Here is a 19,602-nt window from a genome sequence, read left to right on the forward strand (position 1 = left end):
GGTTCACCCACCCTTTTGCCTCTGCTATGCTATCACAGCTAACAGGACTATGATGGATGGATGGGCAGATGGACCTGTCAACCTGCTTGTTAAAAAAAAACAATAAAAAAACACTCGATTCACATAGTCTGTATGGTCATGATTATAGATCAATGCTTAGAGTATAACAGAAGAGGAAAACTGACCGATGTGCAATTAATATGTTTAAACTAAAGCTGTAAGTGAACAGTTTGACTTATAATCAACATTTTGTTTACATCTGCATTACAGATTGTGCCTTAAACAATATTTAACACAACACTAATTTATATAGATACAGCCAGGACAGTTTTAATGCCTCCTCTTTTGAATGTGTAGGCGTCACCAGACTCCTGGGCTGCTTCTGAATGTGTTTCCTCCTTTCACTATTTCTTTAGTCTTTGCCAAGATTTTGTTATAATTCCAGCGTAGCATAGGGTGCTCCGTTTTAACAGGTATACAGCTGTCTCAGTGTTCACACGAAGATGCAATGTCCATGCGGAGAACAACCGAGTGATCCTAGAATTTGCTATGAATATTGTGATAGAAAGCCCAGTCTTAATGCAGTAACAAATGTAAAGTGATGTGGAAGTATTACAGTAAATGCATGAATGTGCAGGGGATACTACATACTGCACAGTAAAGTGTTCTTATTATTTTGACCATCCCATTATATCAAATTGTCGAAATCATCTCCTTTTTTCTATTTTGTATTATGTATAATAATAAACAAAAAATATAAAATTCATGCAGCAGATAAGTTTGATGTGTCGTGCAAAACATTTCCACCCACACTTTCCAGGGAGTCTGCTTCTCTGCAGCTGCACTTGTTTGCCTTTCAATGATAACTGTCATTCTTTTGAATTTGGTGACACAGAGACTTCTTAATACCCCGAATGCAACTTAAATCACTCTGACTGGTGTTTTGCAGCTGTCATTCACTTCGTGGGCTTTCGAGCAGCAGTTTTATCCTTTTTCTGGCCACTGTTACACTGAGTAAGAAAGAAGAATGAGGCTGAGAGCAAATATCTGCAAACAGTTTCACAGGGGTGATTAGACTGTTGGTATTTTGGTCCCCTTTGCCAGTGTGTTGTTTACTGCTGCTGTGTTTTCTCAGAGGTGTGGTGGATTTCAGTGTCTGTGGCTATAGAAGCAGCAGATGTGGCTACTTAGTCCTGCCAGCTGTGGTAAAAATAATCAAAGATGTGATGACAAAAACTGACACAGTGCAATCTGGAACTTGAAACTGGGCCTAATCTGTGCGTCTATGGTGTAATTAGTGTATGGCATCATACTGCGTGCTGAGTAATGTTTATTTAATGAATCTGTCATTATTATTATTCATATTTTTCTAAGTTTAATTTATATCAGTGATAAATGAAAATGAATGTACTGCTTACGTAATGCCTTGTATTTTTACATGTTACTAGATTTATTTCAGTAAATGAGCAAAGTACTTTCTCCAGCACTGCCTTTAACACACAGCTACAAATATCCCTTTAGTTACAGTAACTACTTCAAAAACATGTTAAAAATAACAATAAGCTATGGTTGTCTATGTACACATACTCTGCCAGCAAGAGATTAAAAGGGTACAGATTCGTCAGTGCTCACCTTGATGTATTCAGTGCTGCGGAAATTGTGCGCTTCCTCTTGCTCATACCTTTTGAAAGTAAAGAATTGATCATTTATGGACGTTGAGAGTTGCAGCACTGCTAAGCATAGCGCTGACAAATTACATGTTAATACCCTGCTTCAGTATCACATGTAACACAAGGGTGGTACAGCATTCTTCTTCAAGCCGTAGTACTATCCATTTGTATTCCGTTTGCTCAACTGCCAGGCTGGATAGATACCTTGTTATGAAACACTACCATTGTGAAAGGAAGTCCAATCACTGCTTAAGTGTTTACTTTAAACCTGACATCCTCACTGGCCCTTCTATTTGATAGCCCAGGAATAAGCAGTGTTGCTCTAGGCTTGCTCATTTGTTTATATGTGTTTGCAGAACTCATAAATTCCTAGTCATCCTCTCAATGTGTTTTTCTCCATGTCTCCATGAAGGAGGTGTTGAAATTTAGACAAGCTCAGTCATGATGGCAAAGATGACTAAGCCTCTTAAGTTTTGTGCCAGAGAGGAAAAAAATGTTTTTCATCAGAGTGATGACTTTGATAATCTGCACTGGATTGAGACGAATAAATCAGTACATGAAATTCTTCAAGATTATTAATTTATGTTCTGTAGTCAAATAAAACTTTCAGACATATGGTAAAGAGAAAGCTTTCGTACATTATAAAGAAAATACAGCAAAACGTTATTTTGGATGTGGGCATGTTGATCACTGATATCATAAAAGCTCTGATGAGTCTTTTATTGTCTGCCCTGCTCTTACAACATCTGTTTAATTCTCAACATTATTGCCCTTATGGGGCATTAACATCTTTAAAAATTCCCTCTTTCGGTGACCATCTGCTTTTATGAGGCCATTGTACCTTCTAGATAGCCAACTTTTCCATTTGTCCTTATTACTTTCCATAAAACTCAAATATTTAAGAGGTGTTATAAAAGTTCCATTGCCATTTGAGGACTTCTCATATGTATTTGGCTTTAACAGCGTGCATGATGCAGTGGCTCATATGCACGCAGAACCACGCAGCTTTGCAGGGAAATTATCGATACAATATAACTTGCTTTTTACAACCCTAATTATGGATTTCTGTGAATGGGAGATAAGGTGTCATTTTGGGCAGTGTTAAGAGAGGTGCAGTGCCATATGCTGGTACTTGTTTATGTAAATTTGTTCAAATTGTTGGAGGAATGCCGTTTACACACAGTTCACTCGGGATTTGTACAAATAGTTTACTTGTGGCTATCAAGGTGAGGCTGTTGCACTGGGAGGTTATAGCAACAGCAGGCACAATAAAGCTAAACATGCAGCAGTCAGTGTTCATGTTCTGATGGACATCAGCTTTGTTTTGCGGCACTTGCACCGGTTGAAATGTGAGTGAAATTTGTCATTGACTTTGATATCAAAACCTGTTAACACCAACTTGTACTGATGGTTGATGGAGGATTGGTGAAAAAATAAATAAATTTATGTACTGACTTGACCCCTGTAGTTTTAGCATACTGTCTGTTCCACCGACACACGCTGTGCTCCTCTTGTGCAGGGATCTTGGGGCTCTGTGCCATTTAAAGAGTGTGTGTCGTAATTTCCCCAAGCAATATGCATTGTAAAAAACATGAATGAATAAACAAACAAACACCAAGTGAACAAAGTGTCCCCCTTGAATCGTTGTCATTGTTAAATTGAGTGAATGGGCACATAAACCTGAAGTCAGGAGCATTAGAAGTATAATCAAGTGAATAACTGAAAGCATAAAACATTTAATATTTGATTCATGTGGACACACTGATCTCAAATACTTCAACTCTGTCTCCTACAAAATGTGTTTATATAGGACTAATGTCTTTTGACAAATACATTTAGGAGAAAGCATAATTGCTACGTGCATTACAGTCACTGACAACATTCTTCCAAGTCCAAGGAGTTTCAAGATCAAGATATCCTTCATTTGTCCATGATGGGGAAATTTCTTTTGGATTCTGTAATTGCAGTTCCACTATAAATGAGCAAATAAACAGCACAGGGCACCGAAAGAACACACAACATAAAACCACCAATCTTGGAAAAGCATAACATTTTACATTAGAAGTCATTGCTACACTGTAGGAAGTCATAGAGAGGAAGTCGAGGTGGGTGTTTTGATGTACGCAGCAGGACTCTGGAGGCTGTCATGCGCCCCATGTGTTGGTATGTTATGGTTTTGCTTAAATATTGAAAAACTCAATGCGTCCTGTTTCGGGCTTCAAGTCGACTTTTTCAATATTTAACTAAGACCATGATATCTCCCCAACCTTATTCCAGTGCATCGAGTTAAACATAACCTTAAAAAATTATTTAAGGTAATCGTGCTTTAGTTGCTATGGGTGGATATTGTAGGGAAAGCAAATGAAATATAGTTGCCTACATTTTTTTAATACGTTCAATATTAACATTTAACACTTTTGTAAATATGTTCACTCAAAATGTTTCCTTGTCATGTTGATACTTTAAATGTGTAAATAACTTGGCATACTCTGTATTGAGAAATCTGTTCAGCTTAAAAATACATGTGCAGTTTGCGGACAAAGTAGCTAAATCTATCCATGGAAAAAAGCTATCATAGTTAGTTAGAATGATCAAGAAAGGCAGTTTTGTGTTTGTATGTGTGGTAGTTGTTCACTTTAGGAAATCTCACAATCTCTAGAATAGACAAAGATGGCTGGCTGACTCTTCAGGGACTAGAAATCGTTTCTGTTGATTGCCAAGGGTTGGCACAGGGGCGTTGCACTTGTTACCATAGCTATTCGTTCTAGTATCTTTGTGGGCCCTCCTCACATGAGGTCCCTGTATGCTTAGTCCCCTCCACCCCCTAGTCCAACACCCCTGGGTCAGCCTTCTTGCTGGAGTAGTAAACTATAAGTTTCATTACATAGGAGTCTACTGACTGGACTGTTTTCCAGGGAAATGAAAAAATAACACTAGAAAAAAGTTTAACTGCATCAACGTCGTGCCAGTAATGACGGTAAAGTGTAATATTGCTTAATGAAATAATTCATTAATCATAATTAATTCTGTTGGCTAAAAGCCAAAAACATAAACATTAGTAAATTAGATTTAAACATATTTAGTGTTGTTGTTTTTTTCACACATTACTTTTAGTGTTTTGTCATTATCATAAGCCTCCATTATACAATCCACTTCGTTCAGCTGAGTTCAGTTGACGTTGTCAATCTTTCCTCTCTCATTTCCTCTAAATGGTCTTTGCTTCGTTGCCATTAGAGTGCACTTACACATTCAGTTTTCACAGTCCTGCAAAACTTTGTGTTTATGAATCTGTAATTGCTCTGTCTCTTCATACGAGCAAGACCCAACATCCTAGTACAACAGTGAAAGTACAGACTCCAGACACAAAATGCTCATTACCCACTGACCAACTACCAGACCATATTAATTACCGCTGCCACCTTGCTCAAACAGCTCTGTCTGGCTAATTCCATAGTGTCTTCCTGGCACAAGTCAATTCAACTTCAAGGCCCAGGGCTTCCTAGTAATTGGAACAAACATGGCAGTAGTGATGTTTGGACCTAAATCTTAGCCTGAGGCACTGTTGACTGTTGTTGTATTATCCTCTTTGTCCCAGCTCTCAGTAAAGGTACACAGTTCTAGATACACAAACCTTGTAATCCTGATTATAATAATCCTCTATGAAAATACCTTAATACAACCTGCCTGAAAGTTTTGCTGGGCAATTAATATATCTGATTCAGAATTTGTGCACAAATAAAAATTATGTTCCTGCAGATATCAGAAAATACTTTACTTAGTGAACATATGGAATATAAACATGTACTTATATACTGCAGGAGGTATGTAACATAATGTATTATTTAATTACAGTGTTGCAGAGTTAATATCCTTATTGCCAAATTAACTCTGGGTTATTGTACAAAACAGATGTTTGTTTGAAGCATGGCTCTCTTGTTGAATTTACACATTAAACTGCATGTTGTTGAATTGTCTTGCCTGAAGTTTTTTCTGTCTTTCTGAGCTTAGGTGAACAGGCTGATTTGAAGTGGCAGACTCTCCAAGATCCTCTCTGTGCTCGGCAATGAGCCAGGAGGACTTTTGTTTTCTCAGTGACAACTTGAAGGCAATACCTGCCTTCTAGCCTACTAACCGCAGGCCTGCTTGTTTCTCACTCAGCCAACCATGAACAACGCATAGTCTACGTCCTTCATCTCCCAAGCCACTGAACTCTCTCTCCATAACATTTTGATCCAGTTGCACTCGGGAAAATTGAGACACCAATGATTTATTTATTTTAAACAGCTGAAAAGAAAATCACATATCAGCTTGATAGATAACTGACATTGATTTGAGATTCATTTAATTTGAATCAACATAATTGGCTCTTGCCTTGTTGTTGCTTTTATCCTCAACAGTTTTTTTTAATGGCCAGCTTCACATATTAGGAAGGAAAAAAAGGAAAAGCTGGCAGTTTCTGTTTAAAAGAACACCGTCTTCACCATTGTAATTATACATCTGAACTCACAATTGGAAGACAGATGTTGTGACTGCCAGTAATTAAAAGGCATGCTCAGCTGCAACTCATGATTGATACCTCAAAGGCAGCAGAAGCATACTAATAGATCTAAAACAGTAAGAGTCTGAGACCTGCTAGTTAAATGATGTTGGGATTGTTCGGTCGCCATCAGTAAAGTGCTTCCAGAAATCACAACAAGCAGATTGAAACACTGCATCTTAATTTCTAAGTGTTACTTTTAGACTAAGATGTTTTTTTAAAAAGGGACCTGAGATGTATCTCAAACTGGGCACTGTTATGAATTCTGACAAATGGTGAACTGCATTATATGCAAAACCATGGTTGCGAGGTGGTATTATGCTTTTAGGCTTTTTCCCTCTCTTTTATTGAGTTATATACCTGTTTTGTGCATGTAACAGGTTTGCAAAGTGAAAAAGCCCAAAGTCCACTCCAAAGGGAGTTCCAGTCTCTCACAGAAACCTCTCCTCTGAACTGCCTGAAAACAGCTCGTTTGTAGTCCAGCCGCTTCCCTTTCATCCCTGTGACGACACAGGGATGAAAGCGAAATGCGCCTCATTTAACACTCGCCAAGCGGCTATTCCGACACGCCCCCAACAACACCAGTTGAAAAACACTGAGCTGCAGTACACACATCCTCTCCCTTCCAAACAGTAGCTACCCTCCAGGCAGTCAATGGACAAAAATGCAGGGTACGAATTATACAGTGACAACAACTGGGGGGTCAATTTTTTTCCAGGTCAAAAAAGGAAGCTTATTTAACTAATGTCTGCAGTCTGTAGATGATGATAAATCAAATTCATTACACCAGTTGATGGGTGCCCCATACCACAACTTTTTAGGGGTCACCAAATATTCTAGAGCAAAGCTGCCAGCAAGTCAGACACACAACAGCAGACCATCATGACCGCTCAAAACAGACCCATACAATGCTGAACCAGAACCAATGACACTATCATAAAATACAGTCTGCATTATTATCTCTAATTCCTAATTCCTATCATTCTCATCAAGTTTAAAGGTTCAACGTACTCTTTTTTTTTTTTAGCAAATATCTCCTTTTCTCTGGCTCATGTTGACTGTGAATAAAGTAATCTGCGTCCAATAAAGCAGTAGTCATACACTGTTGTTGGGGAATTGGGAATTTTTGGGAATTCCAGAGTTAAAACAAATGTCATGTTTAATGTGAAAAGACTCACAAAAGACTTCAAATGAATACACTCTATATTGACGTAAAAATGTATCTCTACAATTAATAATCCCCAATTTCACTGCTCATGCCTAAGCACCAGGTGTTAGGTGACAATTACACCAAATATGAAATTACATAGTTATAATGAAATGATAGGGTGGGCTCTCAGCTAGTTAACATCAGATAGCTAATTTTAAGTAAAAGAAATGCTAATTACTAAATTCTGAAGGTAGGAAAGATAAGTTTATTAAAGCAGTTGGATAGTTAACTACTGACATTAACCTGCAGTGTCTCCATACCGTGTGACGCATGATGACGAGTGATGCAGACAGACAAGACGTTTAACTAACGTCAATGTTAGGAAATGATATGGTCCATTTTAGGGGTGTCTGAAATCGTTTCAATATTCTTAAATATAAGGCATGAGTATGGGAAATATATTGTAATATTTACAATTACAGGTAAGAAAGACCCTCTGAACTGTTTTGCCTCTTTTGAGGGGGTCCAAGCCTTAACTAGGGGGTCAGACCCCGCCCCCCAATCCCCCCCCCAATTTGAAACATGCATAAAGTTGTTATTGTGATGTAGAGACAGAGCTTTGTTAAAGCTTTATGGATGAAAGATGCATTTGTTACAGATTAATAACTCACCACTCTGAAACTCTTGCTCCAGTCTATGTTGCCAAGCTGGTCGGCAACATTTACAGCTGAACCGAAGCCGCGTTTACAGGCTTCTCACTGACACGCCCTTCTCTGCTTCTGATTGGCTAGTAGTCCTTAACTAGGAGCTGCTGGGGGATGTGTTGACTTACAGTAGTTTATAAGCTGTCATTAACTGCATTGCACAGGTTGTGCTCTTTAAGTTAAAAACATGTTACAGCTTTATTGTTGACCATGTAACATTACAGTATTATTTAGTTAACTTTACACTGGGTTTGAGAGTCAACAGGGTTTGTTGACTTACAGTAGTTTATAAACTGTCATTAATTGCATTGCACATTACATGGTTATGGTAACAGTATTCCTTATAGCTATGAAGTTTTATTAGCAACCTGGATTGAACGCAGCAGGTGATACAACATTCATAATAACCACGAGAGACTTGACGTGGACTCTTGCTCAGAGACTTGAGACTTGACTTGGACTCTAGCTCAAAGACTTGAGACTTGACTTGGACTCTAGCTCAAAGACTTGTGAGCATCTCTGGCAATATGACAAAAATGTGGTGTTTTTTGAAAATTAAACCATGTAAACCTGTTCTGGTACAACCCCTAAATAGGATTTTGAACCTGAAATTGAGCATAATACCACCTCTTTAAGAAAACACATGCAAATAGACAAAAATAAGAAAATGAAGAAAACATCTTTAACAATATAACATGTGCCAGCATGATGAAAACAGTTCACTCTCAATGCAGTAGTGTCGTTTTAGGCTGAAAAAGGTAGCTGTTTTCAGTGACAATGCTTTAAAAACCCACTCTACGCTACCTACTCAGCACCAAACAACAGAAAGTTAACACAGTTGGTGAATAGCTAGTGAACATTGTGGCGCATTTAGCCTGATATTTTCCTATGGAGTTGGTGAAGACCAAAAACAGAGCTAAAAGAGTGAAATATTGACCAATGAAAATTAATTATAATGTTGCTCCGTAACAGCAAATTGGTAAACAACTGTTTGCTATATTAATTTAAAACTTGATATGTCAATGTTGTGTTCACAACTTATTTCAGGTGCCTTCAAGTGGCCAAAACATATTGCAGGTTTAAGTTTATTTTAGTTTTAACATTGACATTAACAACTGATTGTATGATTGAGATATAAATACAGTATCTGCTTTCCACCTAGTGCATAGCAGGTGTATATAATGTACAGGCTGATGTATACTATTACGCCAAATGTGTAAGTAACTCCATGAGCCACAACCATCTGTTTTAGTGTCCCCATGAAACTTTATTTTGCAACTTCCGTGCAACTTGCAGCATTTCCGTATTTGATTGTGTTGTATATACTCGCAGCACACTTTGCTATGTTGCATATGTGTTGAAATTGTCAATGATCTTTTCTTCATTTGATTGTGTTTTGTCTATTTGGATGTGTTTTCTTACGGTTGCAGTGCGGTCTTATAGGTTGCAGTGCGTTATGACTTATTCTCAACCATTGCTCGTCATAGCCCCCATGACAAAAATATTAGAAACAGAAAGCGTCAAATTCTTTACAGTAGCTTGGATCTGTGTTTTTATGCATGACCACAGTATTACAGTACACTGGAGGATGTCTGGACGAGGGTCGTACTGATCAGAGTAAATTACTACATATCAATCCCACTCTGTCACAAAGTTAAGGAATAGGGCACATGAGGCCTCAGATTTCTTTGTTCCAGATGTGGGGGTTTTGCACTTGCACAGACAAATATAGTTGAATGAGATAGGGATAAGAGCCAAGAATAAAATGATTGAAATTTTCAATCTAGGGCTGTGAACAGAGATGAGATGCAAACCAAGCGTCCCTTTGGGGAAAAGTATATGGATTATAAGATCCTGCTGCTGGTCCATTGAGACACAGGCAATCACTTAGCTGTTTGATATCCTCTTAAAGGTTGTGCTTGGTGCTACTGTATGCTTTTACACAACCTGAAGAATATATGATGACTATGATCAATGTATTTTATATGTGACACCTTTTATGGAGCAGACCTTTATTTTCTGGTTATGCAACCCACTGAGAGTCTTTGCATTACATTGCCAGCCCTGCAGCATGTTACAAGAAATTGTATATGTTTCAGGTTATGGATCCCAGTGGCATAAGGAAATGCATTGCTTACTGAATGTAAGAGGAGCTGCTTGTGTGTGTGTGTGTGTGTGTGTGTGTGTGTGTGTGTGTGCGCGCATTGATACCAATAATATTTTATATGTTCTTCCACATTTAACTGCATTAAATCCACACATGTCTGTGGTTTTCACAATATTAAATAGTTTTAGGTAATAACATACATCTCTCTACATACATGTTTTTTAATACAGATGGGTGGCTATACACATTTTCATTTGGTTGAACTGGGCACAGATGGCTCTAATGTAGTAATCTCTTCAATCTGCTTTCAATCGCACTGTACAGAAAGGAGGAAAAAGGCTGCAGTAAAGGTCATGACGATTTAGCATTTGTTACATAGGGTGGTGTCTTATAAGCATTAAGCAACCTATGAGATTGTCAAAGGCTACAAGTGTGAGTGAGCCCAGTAATCTACCTTTTACGATTGATTTTTAGGTATACCCATAACAATTCAACAACAACAATTAACAACTTATAGTAGCGCCAGACTCAACAAGGACTATCTTCATTCCAGTCCTTACACATACAATCTTCATCTCAGCAGGTATGTTCAGGGATTAAACAGAGCTAGAGGCAGCGGGATCATCACTCCAGTACACAGGGTTCATGTGCAGTTTAGTTTTAACACATTAGCCTCCAGGCACAGGCGCCTACTCCTGCGAGCAAACAGGGCCTTCACTTTCAGACCTCCCTACGTTTAGATGCAGACAAGAACCCAAGTTTTTCAGTGAAATCATGTTATGGCAAAAAACCTGAGAACTTTTCGGCATGCACTGCAGTAACCTTACTCTAAGTTACTCTAAGATCTAACATGCAGCTGGTTAACCAGCAAGATGTCTCCAATCCCTTGCATCCATACTCCTTTTTATATGAACAGCACATGGTGGATCATATATCATTGTATAGCACATATGGAAAATATTGATTATTTTAACGTCTAATAAATCTGAAACTAAATGACATGAGTCACACACAAATGTAGCAAAACTGAGCCCAAATGAAGCCAACAAAAAACTTGAATATTGTCTTGCTTGATTGTGTTGTTTTTTTTCTCCCTTTGATAGAGTCCTTTGTATAAATCTGCCAAAAAAAATCAGTTTTATAAATACAACCTTGGGTATCTGCGTGTGTTCTCTGAATTTCGAAAGCACTGTTTTTGTAGATAGATTTTAAATGTTCACTTTAATATTTTATTTGACGTGTCTGCCAGAAGAAAGACAGCAGCCACTGCAGAGACTGAAAGGACGGAGGCCACAAAAAAGAGAAGAAAGAGCCTAATAAGAAAAATAGTGGCGATAACTGACTGCTGATAAAAGTAAACCTAATGGGAGCTGTATTTTTCCAAAACTAATCACATTTAGGAGTTCCGATTTGCCGGAAATTAACATCACAATTACATCTCAAGGACCCAGACATCCCAACTAAATTTGAATTATGCCACCCACCTTTTCTTTTAAATAAATTAGGCACCCATGCTTCGTGCACTTTATTTATTCATACATTTTTTTTCTTTCTGACCTTCTGTTGCTTGAAGAGCACACCCAATTTATGTAAGCTGCTACATAATCAGCCAGCAGTCATTTTAGCCAGTGATTTTATTTTTTATTCTCTAATCCAGATATTTAACTTCAAAGTGACAACGGGCTGACACCTTGGTGGTTAGGGTACACACACACATACACAGAGCCTTACACAAAGAGCTCAGCAGGTCTTTCCGCAAATAGTGACTTTACCTTGATCTACTAGTTTAATTAAATGATATGCTGGAGATTTAGATGTGAGTGAATTGTGCTCACTCTCCAGCCGACATGATCAGAGTCATTACAGCTGACAGACTGAACTGTGAAACTAAACAGTGAGGAGTCCTTGAGGTGAACTGATGCCTATTAGCAAGCTATAACAACAATGTACTGCTTTAAAAGATTAATGCCACAAGGTTCACACAGGCACATATAAATGAATAGTTGTATACTTAACGTATACAGTATACTGTACTTACAGTGTGGTTTACTCGTTTAATTTCAAACAGAGTTAATGAAGTGCTTCATTTTTTTTATTTTTATAAAACATGCATGTAATATGCAGCCGTAGCAATGCAGCAGGTACACACCCAAATGCACATGTTCACGTGAAGGTGAGTTGTTTCCTCCACATCACAAATCACCTTTGTTTGAGTTCAGAATCTTGATTGTTTTGAGTATTGCTTCCCAAGACAAAAAGAGATAAAAGATTGCAGTTTATGCGGAGTGATGGCATCGAAGTTGCTTTTCTGACCCATTGCCAGTATTTTTCTCAGTGGTGTAAGAAGTACTCAGTTCTATAATAAAGTACCAGTACAACAATGTACTCCATTGCAAGAAAAAACACTGCATTCATAATACTGCCTAAGTAAAGGAACAGAAGTATTATCAGCAAAATGTACTTTAAGTAAGTACAAGTAAATATTATATATTACATTATTATATTGTTAACTGATGCATGTGTAAGCAGCATTTTACTGTACTGTAGCTGGTTGAGGTGGAACTACTTTTAACTACTTTTAGATACAGTTAGATAGTTTAGTCCAAAGGTTCTCAACTTAGGGGTTGGGCCCCCTCTAAAGGATCACAAGATACATCTGAGAGATTGTGAGGTGATTAATGGGACAGGAAAGAAAAAAAATATTTCTTCCTCACAAATTTAAACTCATTCTTTGGACTTTTCTGTAGTCTTTGCTTTCTTGTGAAATATAGGAACATTTTACCGTTTTGAGCCTCAAGCATTTGAATTATATCATAGACAAATGAAACATGACATGCAGCCTCAACTAGACACTGCTTGAATCACAAGGCATTTGGGGACCTCTGGTTTAATATTTAACAATGCATGATGTTTTATGTGCATATCATATAGTATTATGTATAGTCTTAGTGTGAAAAGTAACTAGTAACAATTATGTTCACTCACCCTCTAAAATGCAGTGGAGTAGCAGTAGCTAACATAACATTTTCAAATTGTACTTAAGTAGTTACTGTCCACCAGTAGTATTGCTCATGTTATGCTTTAAAATGACTGATGAATGTATGAAAATACTTACAGGACCCCTCTGTCTGTTGTTCTTTGTTCACAGCTACACCCTCCGAGTGGTAGGCAATGGGATCAAGGCTCAGAGTGCCAACCCCGAAGTCAAAGTAAAGGGAGCAGACCCTGTAATAAATCAGATCATTGACAAACTGAAACACATCAATCAGGTGAGCCTCTCTCGTTGTCTCATATTTACTGCATGTACAGTACTTTATGCGATTTTTTTCCCTCTCGCCCTCTCTTTTTTGCAGCTCTCACTCCACTTATTGGTCCCTCATTCTGTCAAACATATGGTAACTGTCTCCTTAGGCAATCTGCTAATTCTCTGTGCTTCTTTGTTTTATGGAACATTAAGTATCTCTCGTTTGGCTCGTTTTTCAAGGTATGCAGAAAGGGCTACCTTGAAAAGAAGCGACTACTCACGAAGCTGAGGACCCTTACTTTTTACCTTTTGAATAATTCTCAACAAAATCATTTGTTTATATCACCTTTCATATTACCAGTAAGTACCGGCTAATAGAAAACGAGTCTCAAATGCAAAATCATCTCCAGGCAATGAAATAAAAATCAATCATTACACATTTAGAAATCCATTTGATCTGGTTTGTGTGTCTTCATATTTACAAAATTATTTTTCTGCTCTTTGTCAAAATCAATGTAGCGTTTCTATCATCCAGCCTGCTTTTATGCAGGTTTGTGCTACTGTGGCTCCTTTCAGTGCTGTTTATCTCTCAGGATGATGAGATTAGGGCAGTTTACGGGAGCACTTTCTCTTCTCTACCTTCAATAACAGCTGCTGTAGCAGGCTCTGAGTTGTTGCACTGCAGCAGCAGCTTCACGTGTCTGTTGCTTTGGTTTCCCAAGTGGCAGGCTGAAGGCCACGTTATCTCTCTTGACCTCGTGCTGGCACCCCCTCCCTGACTAATTCACACCATCTGTGGGATGTCAGAACACATAAATCTATATCATAACCATTTGAGAGCTCCTGATGTGCCTCGTTGACATTCTCTGTTTATATGTCTTTAATAATAACAATAAACTTAATTTGTTTAGCACCTTTCATACAAGAAATACAGCTCAACATGACATGCACCAAGTGCGTCGCATAAAAAAAAGATGAGCATAAAAACAGGGATAGAATTCCATAATTAATGTAAAATAAAATAGAGCATAAAATCCACTTGATAATAATTTTAAAAATAACATAAAATGCATAATATAAGGTGTAAAATAAAGCCCACTGAATTATAATAATATTATCTCTGTGTGTTTTTGCCATATGCATCTTAAATGTGCATCTTTGTGGTTCTGTGAATTTTTAGTTTTATGAGCTTCTGCAGCATGTGATTTACTATAACTACTATGAAAAGTATCACAATTGTCAGCTCAGCCTAGATTATGTAATCGTTTATAATCTGCTGACAGCAAGTACTTAAATGACTTTAACCTGTCACCAAAGTAACTTTATTGTATTTTTCACCCAATACATTTTGCACACACATATATATATATATGTGTGTGTGTGTGTGTGTGTGTAAAATATAGTCCAGTAATCACTCTTTCTTAATCTTTAGTTATTTTAGTTTTTTCTTCTTTTTCTGTTGGGGTCTCAACCAACTCCTGTGGAAAATATCTGGCTCTTTAGCTGCTAAATTCTTGACTATGGTCACCAGCTAGTTGCTAATTTTGTCCATTCTGCTTTTTGGTACTGAGCAGGTAGTGGGCAGAGGGTCTGCAGCATTTTCAATTAAATCAGCTGCCTGCTGTGCCTGGAAATGAGGTTAATAAGAGCGAACAGTAGTGTTGAGTGATATTTCTCTGTGGGTTAATCACAAGAAGGCATTTGATCTATTGTTAATGTAAAAATATTGATTATAGCTTCTTTAAATACAATACAAACACATAGATTTTCAAAAAACAGGAATATGTGAACCTTCCAATTCCCCCCAGTTTGACTGACAGGTATATCGGTAATAACTGTAAACACAACAGGTAAACAGATAAACAGATAATGTGTGAAGAAACTAACTGAGGTTGGTCTGACTTGAAGCAAAGAAACAACAACAAAAAACACACACACACACACACACACACAGTGTGACATTTGATTTTCAGATTCACAGCTTGTTCAAAAATCGGTGTATTGCAATGGTGATAGGTTGTGTTTTGCTTCAGTTTTAGAATAATACTCTGTTTTCAGCACTTTCAGCACAAGTCCGTGGAACTATTCAAAGACAATGACAGAGCAGATTCGCGTAATGTATAGACCTAGTATGCTATTGACATTTAATCAATACTGAAATTAGTGGGTACCCAACCAGATTGAGCAGTGTTCTAAATATACTCTCATTAGAGTCCAAACAATTATCCAGCTATAAAACACAAATGTCAGTGTGAGCGTAATAACATCATTGGTATCATAAATTCTCAAGGCAGCTGCATAAAATCACTGAAATGTTAGTTTATCAGCACAAATAAACTTCCCATTTCACCTACGTTCGAGACCCTTCCACAAAGTGGAACCACAGTTGTAATACAAAAATCACCCACCTAAATAATTATGAGAGAAAAGAGCTAATTACTCCCACAGAATAAAACAAAGTATTTTTATCTCCACCAAGTGTATGCTTGGAGGGGATCATGCATTTGTGTGTGTTTGCATCTGTGTATCTGTCTACAGCTAATCTCGCATTCTACTGAACCCATCAGCCTAACGTTTTTTATGCTCATTTATGACTGGTATGCTCAAGGACCTCTCCTGGTTGCGGTGAATTTTTGAAAACTTGTTTTATTGACTGCTCTGTTTTATGACTGCTGACCTCCTCACTCCTCTTAACTGGCTGGTAGGTCAGTACGTTAGTTAGGTCAGTGAAGTTTCATTACATACGTGATAAATGTTAAATAGGTTACATAAGTTAAAATAAGTCAATGCTGTCATGCCCTTTCTGCACAATATAAGTCAGTAGAGACTAAATAGCATAAAATGACATGCGAAAAGCAAAAAAGGCTCTGTGATAACATGGGAGATGACTTAACACATCAGCATGTTATTCATAAATCATTTCCCACATCACTAGTAACACTGACCGAGAAATTAGTGTTTGTAACTTTTATCCAGTCATTTATATGTTTGAATTGGGATCTCGTATGATCATTTCTAATAATAATGAATGAAAGATTTTACATCTCTTGGTCCAGCAAGCTCTGTAAGACACCAAATCCATCCTGAATGATTCGAGACATTTGGAGAGACTGATCACAATTGCACCCCAGCTTGCCCAGTTTGTCATTTGTTGCTGTTTACTTTGCTTGCTGAGTCTGGATGCAGCCAATTTAAGATCTTGTCCAGAAGTGATTGTTTGAAGTTTGGTGGCTGCTTTCAGTAGTGTGGAAAAGTCAGCTTTCGTGAAAAGGACTGGCCTCAAAAGTTTGATTTTCTGTTGAAATTCAACATTTGCCCTTGTGCACAAGTGCTGTTTGCCAAATCCTCATGGTCTGTGCCAGCACTGCCTCCAGCACATGCAGACAAAATAAAAATAAAGATGCTGTGCCAGTTCGGTAGGGAAAATAGTGAACCTTTGTCTGTTTTGTATGCAGCCATCATCCAGATCTTGTGTTAAATGAGCTGGTCTTTACTGTAACTATTCTAAGGTTTTATTTGGGTTTATGGTAATTTAAGATGCAAATAACCAGAAATTAATTATTAATTAATTAATTAATTAAAAAGTCCTCCTCAAGCCAAATTACGCTCCATCACTGGGTCAAACTGATTCTCAAAAAGAAGGGCTTTGTTGTGCTACTTGCAAGATTCATATCAGTTACATAATATTTATCACAGTGCATGTTATGGTAACATCACTGAGCCTTACAAATAAGATGTTGAAAAGTGTAAAGAGAATGACAGCTTTGGTAGTTAGTAGTTGTTGTGCCTTTTTTAGTAGCAAGTGCATAATATGTGTTATGTTGTTATTGTGCTGCAAAAAGACACACCTCAAATTCACACCAGACGCAATAAGTTAAAACTATGTTCGACAGTCCCTGTACTGAAGCTCTAAATGCCTATAGTGTATCTGCAAAGCTCATAGCAGATGTGGCCTTGATCATCATATATTGGTATGGATAGATAGCAACATATTGTAGCAATTATCATAGCCGGCTGCGGAGATCACTTCACTTAGCATGTCAGAAGGAAACCTGGCTCAACTGTTGCAACTGCAGATTACTTTGTAACAGCCATATTCCTACGGTTTAGCTTGTGATCGGTTTAGCTTTTATCATTACCCTGAACAATGATACCATGATCCTAAACAATTTAGAAACAGTCATTAGCTGCGTTTTAGAAGGCATTGACAGGCAACCTACTTTGTAGTTTTAATATGAGGACTCATTGCTGCTGTCAAGTTGAACAGAATACACAACAGGGAGTCATCATGTAAATCACTGACAATGTGGCAGTTTAAGATGGAAACTGGGGCATGGGGGGGATACAGTACGTGGGTAATGTTTAGATTGGAAATACAGCCAGTGTTAAATGGTGATTCTTTGAAATTTAAAATAATTGAATGTGTGTGTGGTGGATGAATACTGGACGTAAGCGGAGGAGGTATACATGTGTGAGTGTGTGAGTGTGTGAGGTTGATGGCAGCTAAGTTTATGTCCTGCAAAGACATCAATTACATATACCAGTGCACACAATCATTCTGTTGTACACATGACTGACTGTGTGCACATCTGGGTGTACACTACACAATATATTACTTCTATAAATCACTGTAGTATTGGTGCACCTCATTAATATGATTAAACCTACCTTAAAGTACATGTGCATGTGTTCATGAATGGCAGGTTAAGTGTTTGAATGGCTAGAGAGAAACAGGGAAGTGTACACTGAAATATGGATAAAGGCAAAAGGTGAAATTCTGTTACCTTTTAAAGATTCCACTGTTGGGGCATTTTTATGAGGATAAGAATGATGTGTTGATGCAAATGTAGGTTTTCATGTTTTTCATCTACATATCAGAAATGTTCTTTACTATTTCCATTTATTCGCCCCTGACCTTGACTAACTGAAGTGCTCCCAGTTTCCCTAAAACCAAATGGAAATGTATCATTACTATTCCACAGCCGAGACTGCAGGGAAACACAAAACAGCAATGCAGCTATTGACAAATTCATCATGCAATCTGAGCATACAAACTCTAGATTTCATCATCTTGCTCATCAGCAGCTCTTTCCAATGAATTATTTGTTGGCTCCTCTCCTCCTTGCCTGTCCTCTCCTCTTGATGTGGTAAAACCCATCAAGAATCTATAAGTAGGCCCTGTCCCTGTGTCTCTCAATCAAAATCAGGAGCAAGCAGCTCCTCACCCCGTCTGAGGGCTGAATTATTTACCAGTCATTGATGTGGTGGTTGACCAGCAGTTTTGCTTTTGAATTATTCATGCCCCCTCTCCTCTTAGTCCAAAGGATTAACGCTGAGAATATATTCACATTTTATTTGTTGTGCTCCTAAATGTACATACCACATCATAGCATTTGACTGTTATAGAAGTCCAGTTAAGGAGCAAAGGCAATCTTAGTTATGATCATTATCCTGTTCTCTAGATATATTTAACACTCCCACAGAATACGGCTTACAAATTAAGTATGTTTGATTAATTTATGTTGGTATCCAGCAAAGAGTCTGTAAAGTCAGATACATCAGGACTGTGCAAGTAAGTCTTTATTGGAGACAAACCACAACACCTGCAGCATAATAATTAATTTTTTAACCCACATTCATTGTCATTCATTATACTCATGAGGATGTTAAGTGAAGTAAATAAAAACATTCAAAGACAAATCCAGCTAAGCTGCATACCTTTAGATAAAAGGTTTATCTTAAATGTGTGCATGTGTTTTTTTTCATGATTAAAATTCAGTTTGAGCAACAATAATTGGTCATAAGTTGCGTCATTCAAGTGCTCACATCGAATGTAGCTGCAATGTTCGCTGTTATGTATTTCTGTGTATTTAAATGTTCACTTTTCTTCTTTCTACCGTATATGCTCATAAGTACTAGCATGGCTAAGATATGGTTGAGTTTAAACACTTGGTTAAGGTTCAGTAACGTGGTGATCATGGTTAAAGGATAAGTCTGGCATTTCTCTACATCTCTACGTCTACATCTCTCAACACTTTCTGAATTCCTTACCCTGTTTGTGACCCTGAGCCCCATGCCCAATGGTTCCTCCTGAAGACAAATCTTGACAAAACAGGTCATTAACATGTGCTGGAGTAGGCCTAAATAGTGCATTTGTTATACACTTGGTGCATTAGTAAGTCATTTTACA

General features: G+C 37.7%; 1 protein-coding gene across 6 annotated transcripts in view; it reads left to right on the forward strand.

The window, feature by feature from the left end:
* gpc5a (glypican 5a) overlaps positions 1-19,602 on the forward strand; it is a 310,361-nt gene that overhangs the window by 43,761 nt on the left and 246,998 nt on the right. For 4 of the 6 annotated variants that reach the window (XR_006822159.1, XM_046032404.1, XM_046032405.1 and 1 more), the window contains exon 7: positions 13,317-13,437. Coding sequence is in view for 5 of the 6 variants with exons in the window: in XM_046032404.1 (XP_045888360.1) it covers positions 13,317-13,437 (121 nt within the window). In the remaining variant the exon portion in view is untranslated. Of the gene's footprint in view, positions 1-13,316; positions 13,438-13,521; positions 13,564-13,652; positions 13,851-19,602 lie in introns of those variants that run through there. The other 2 variants (XM_046032406.1, XM_046032408.1) reach the window with 2 other exon arrangements.

This window comes from Micropterus dolomieu, linkage group LG20 (genome assembly GCF_021292245.1).
Source record: "Micropterus dolomieu isolate WLL.071019.BEF.003 ecotype Adirondacks linkage group LG20, ASM2129224v1, whole genome shotgun sequence".
In the NCBI taxonomy this organism is placed as follows: Eukaryota; Metazoa; Chordata; class Actinopteri; order Centrarchiformes; family Centrarchidae; genus Micropterus; species Micropterus dolomieu.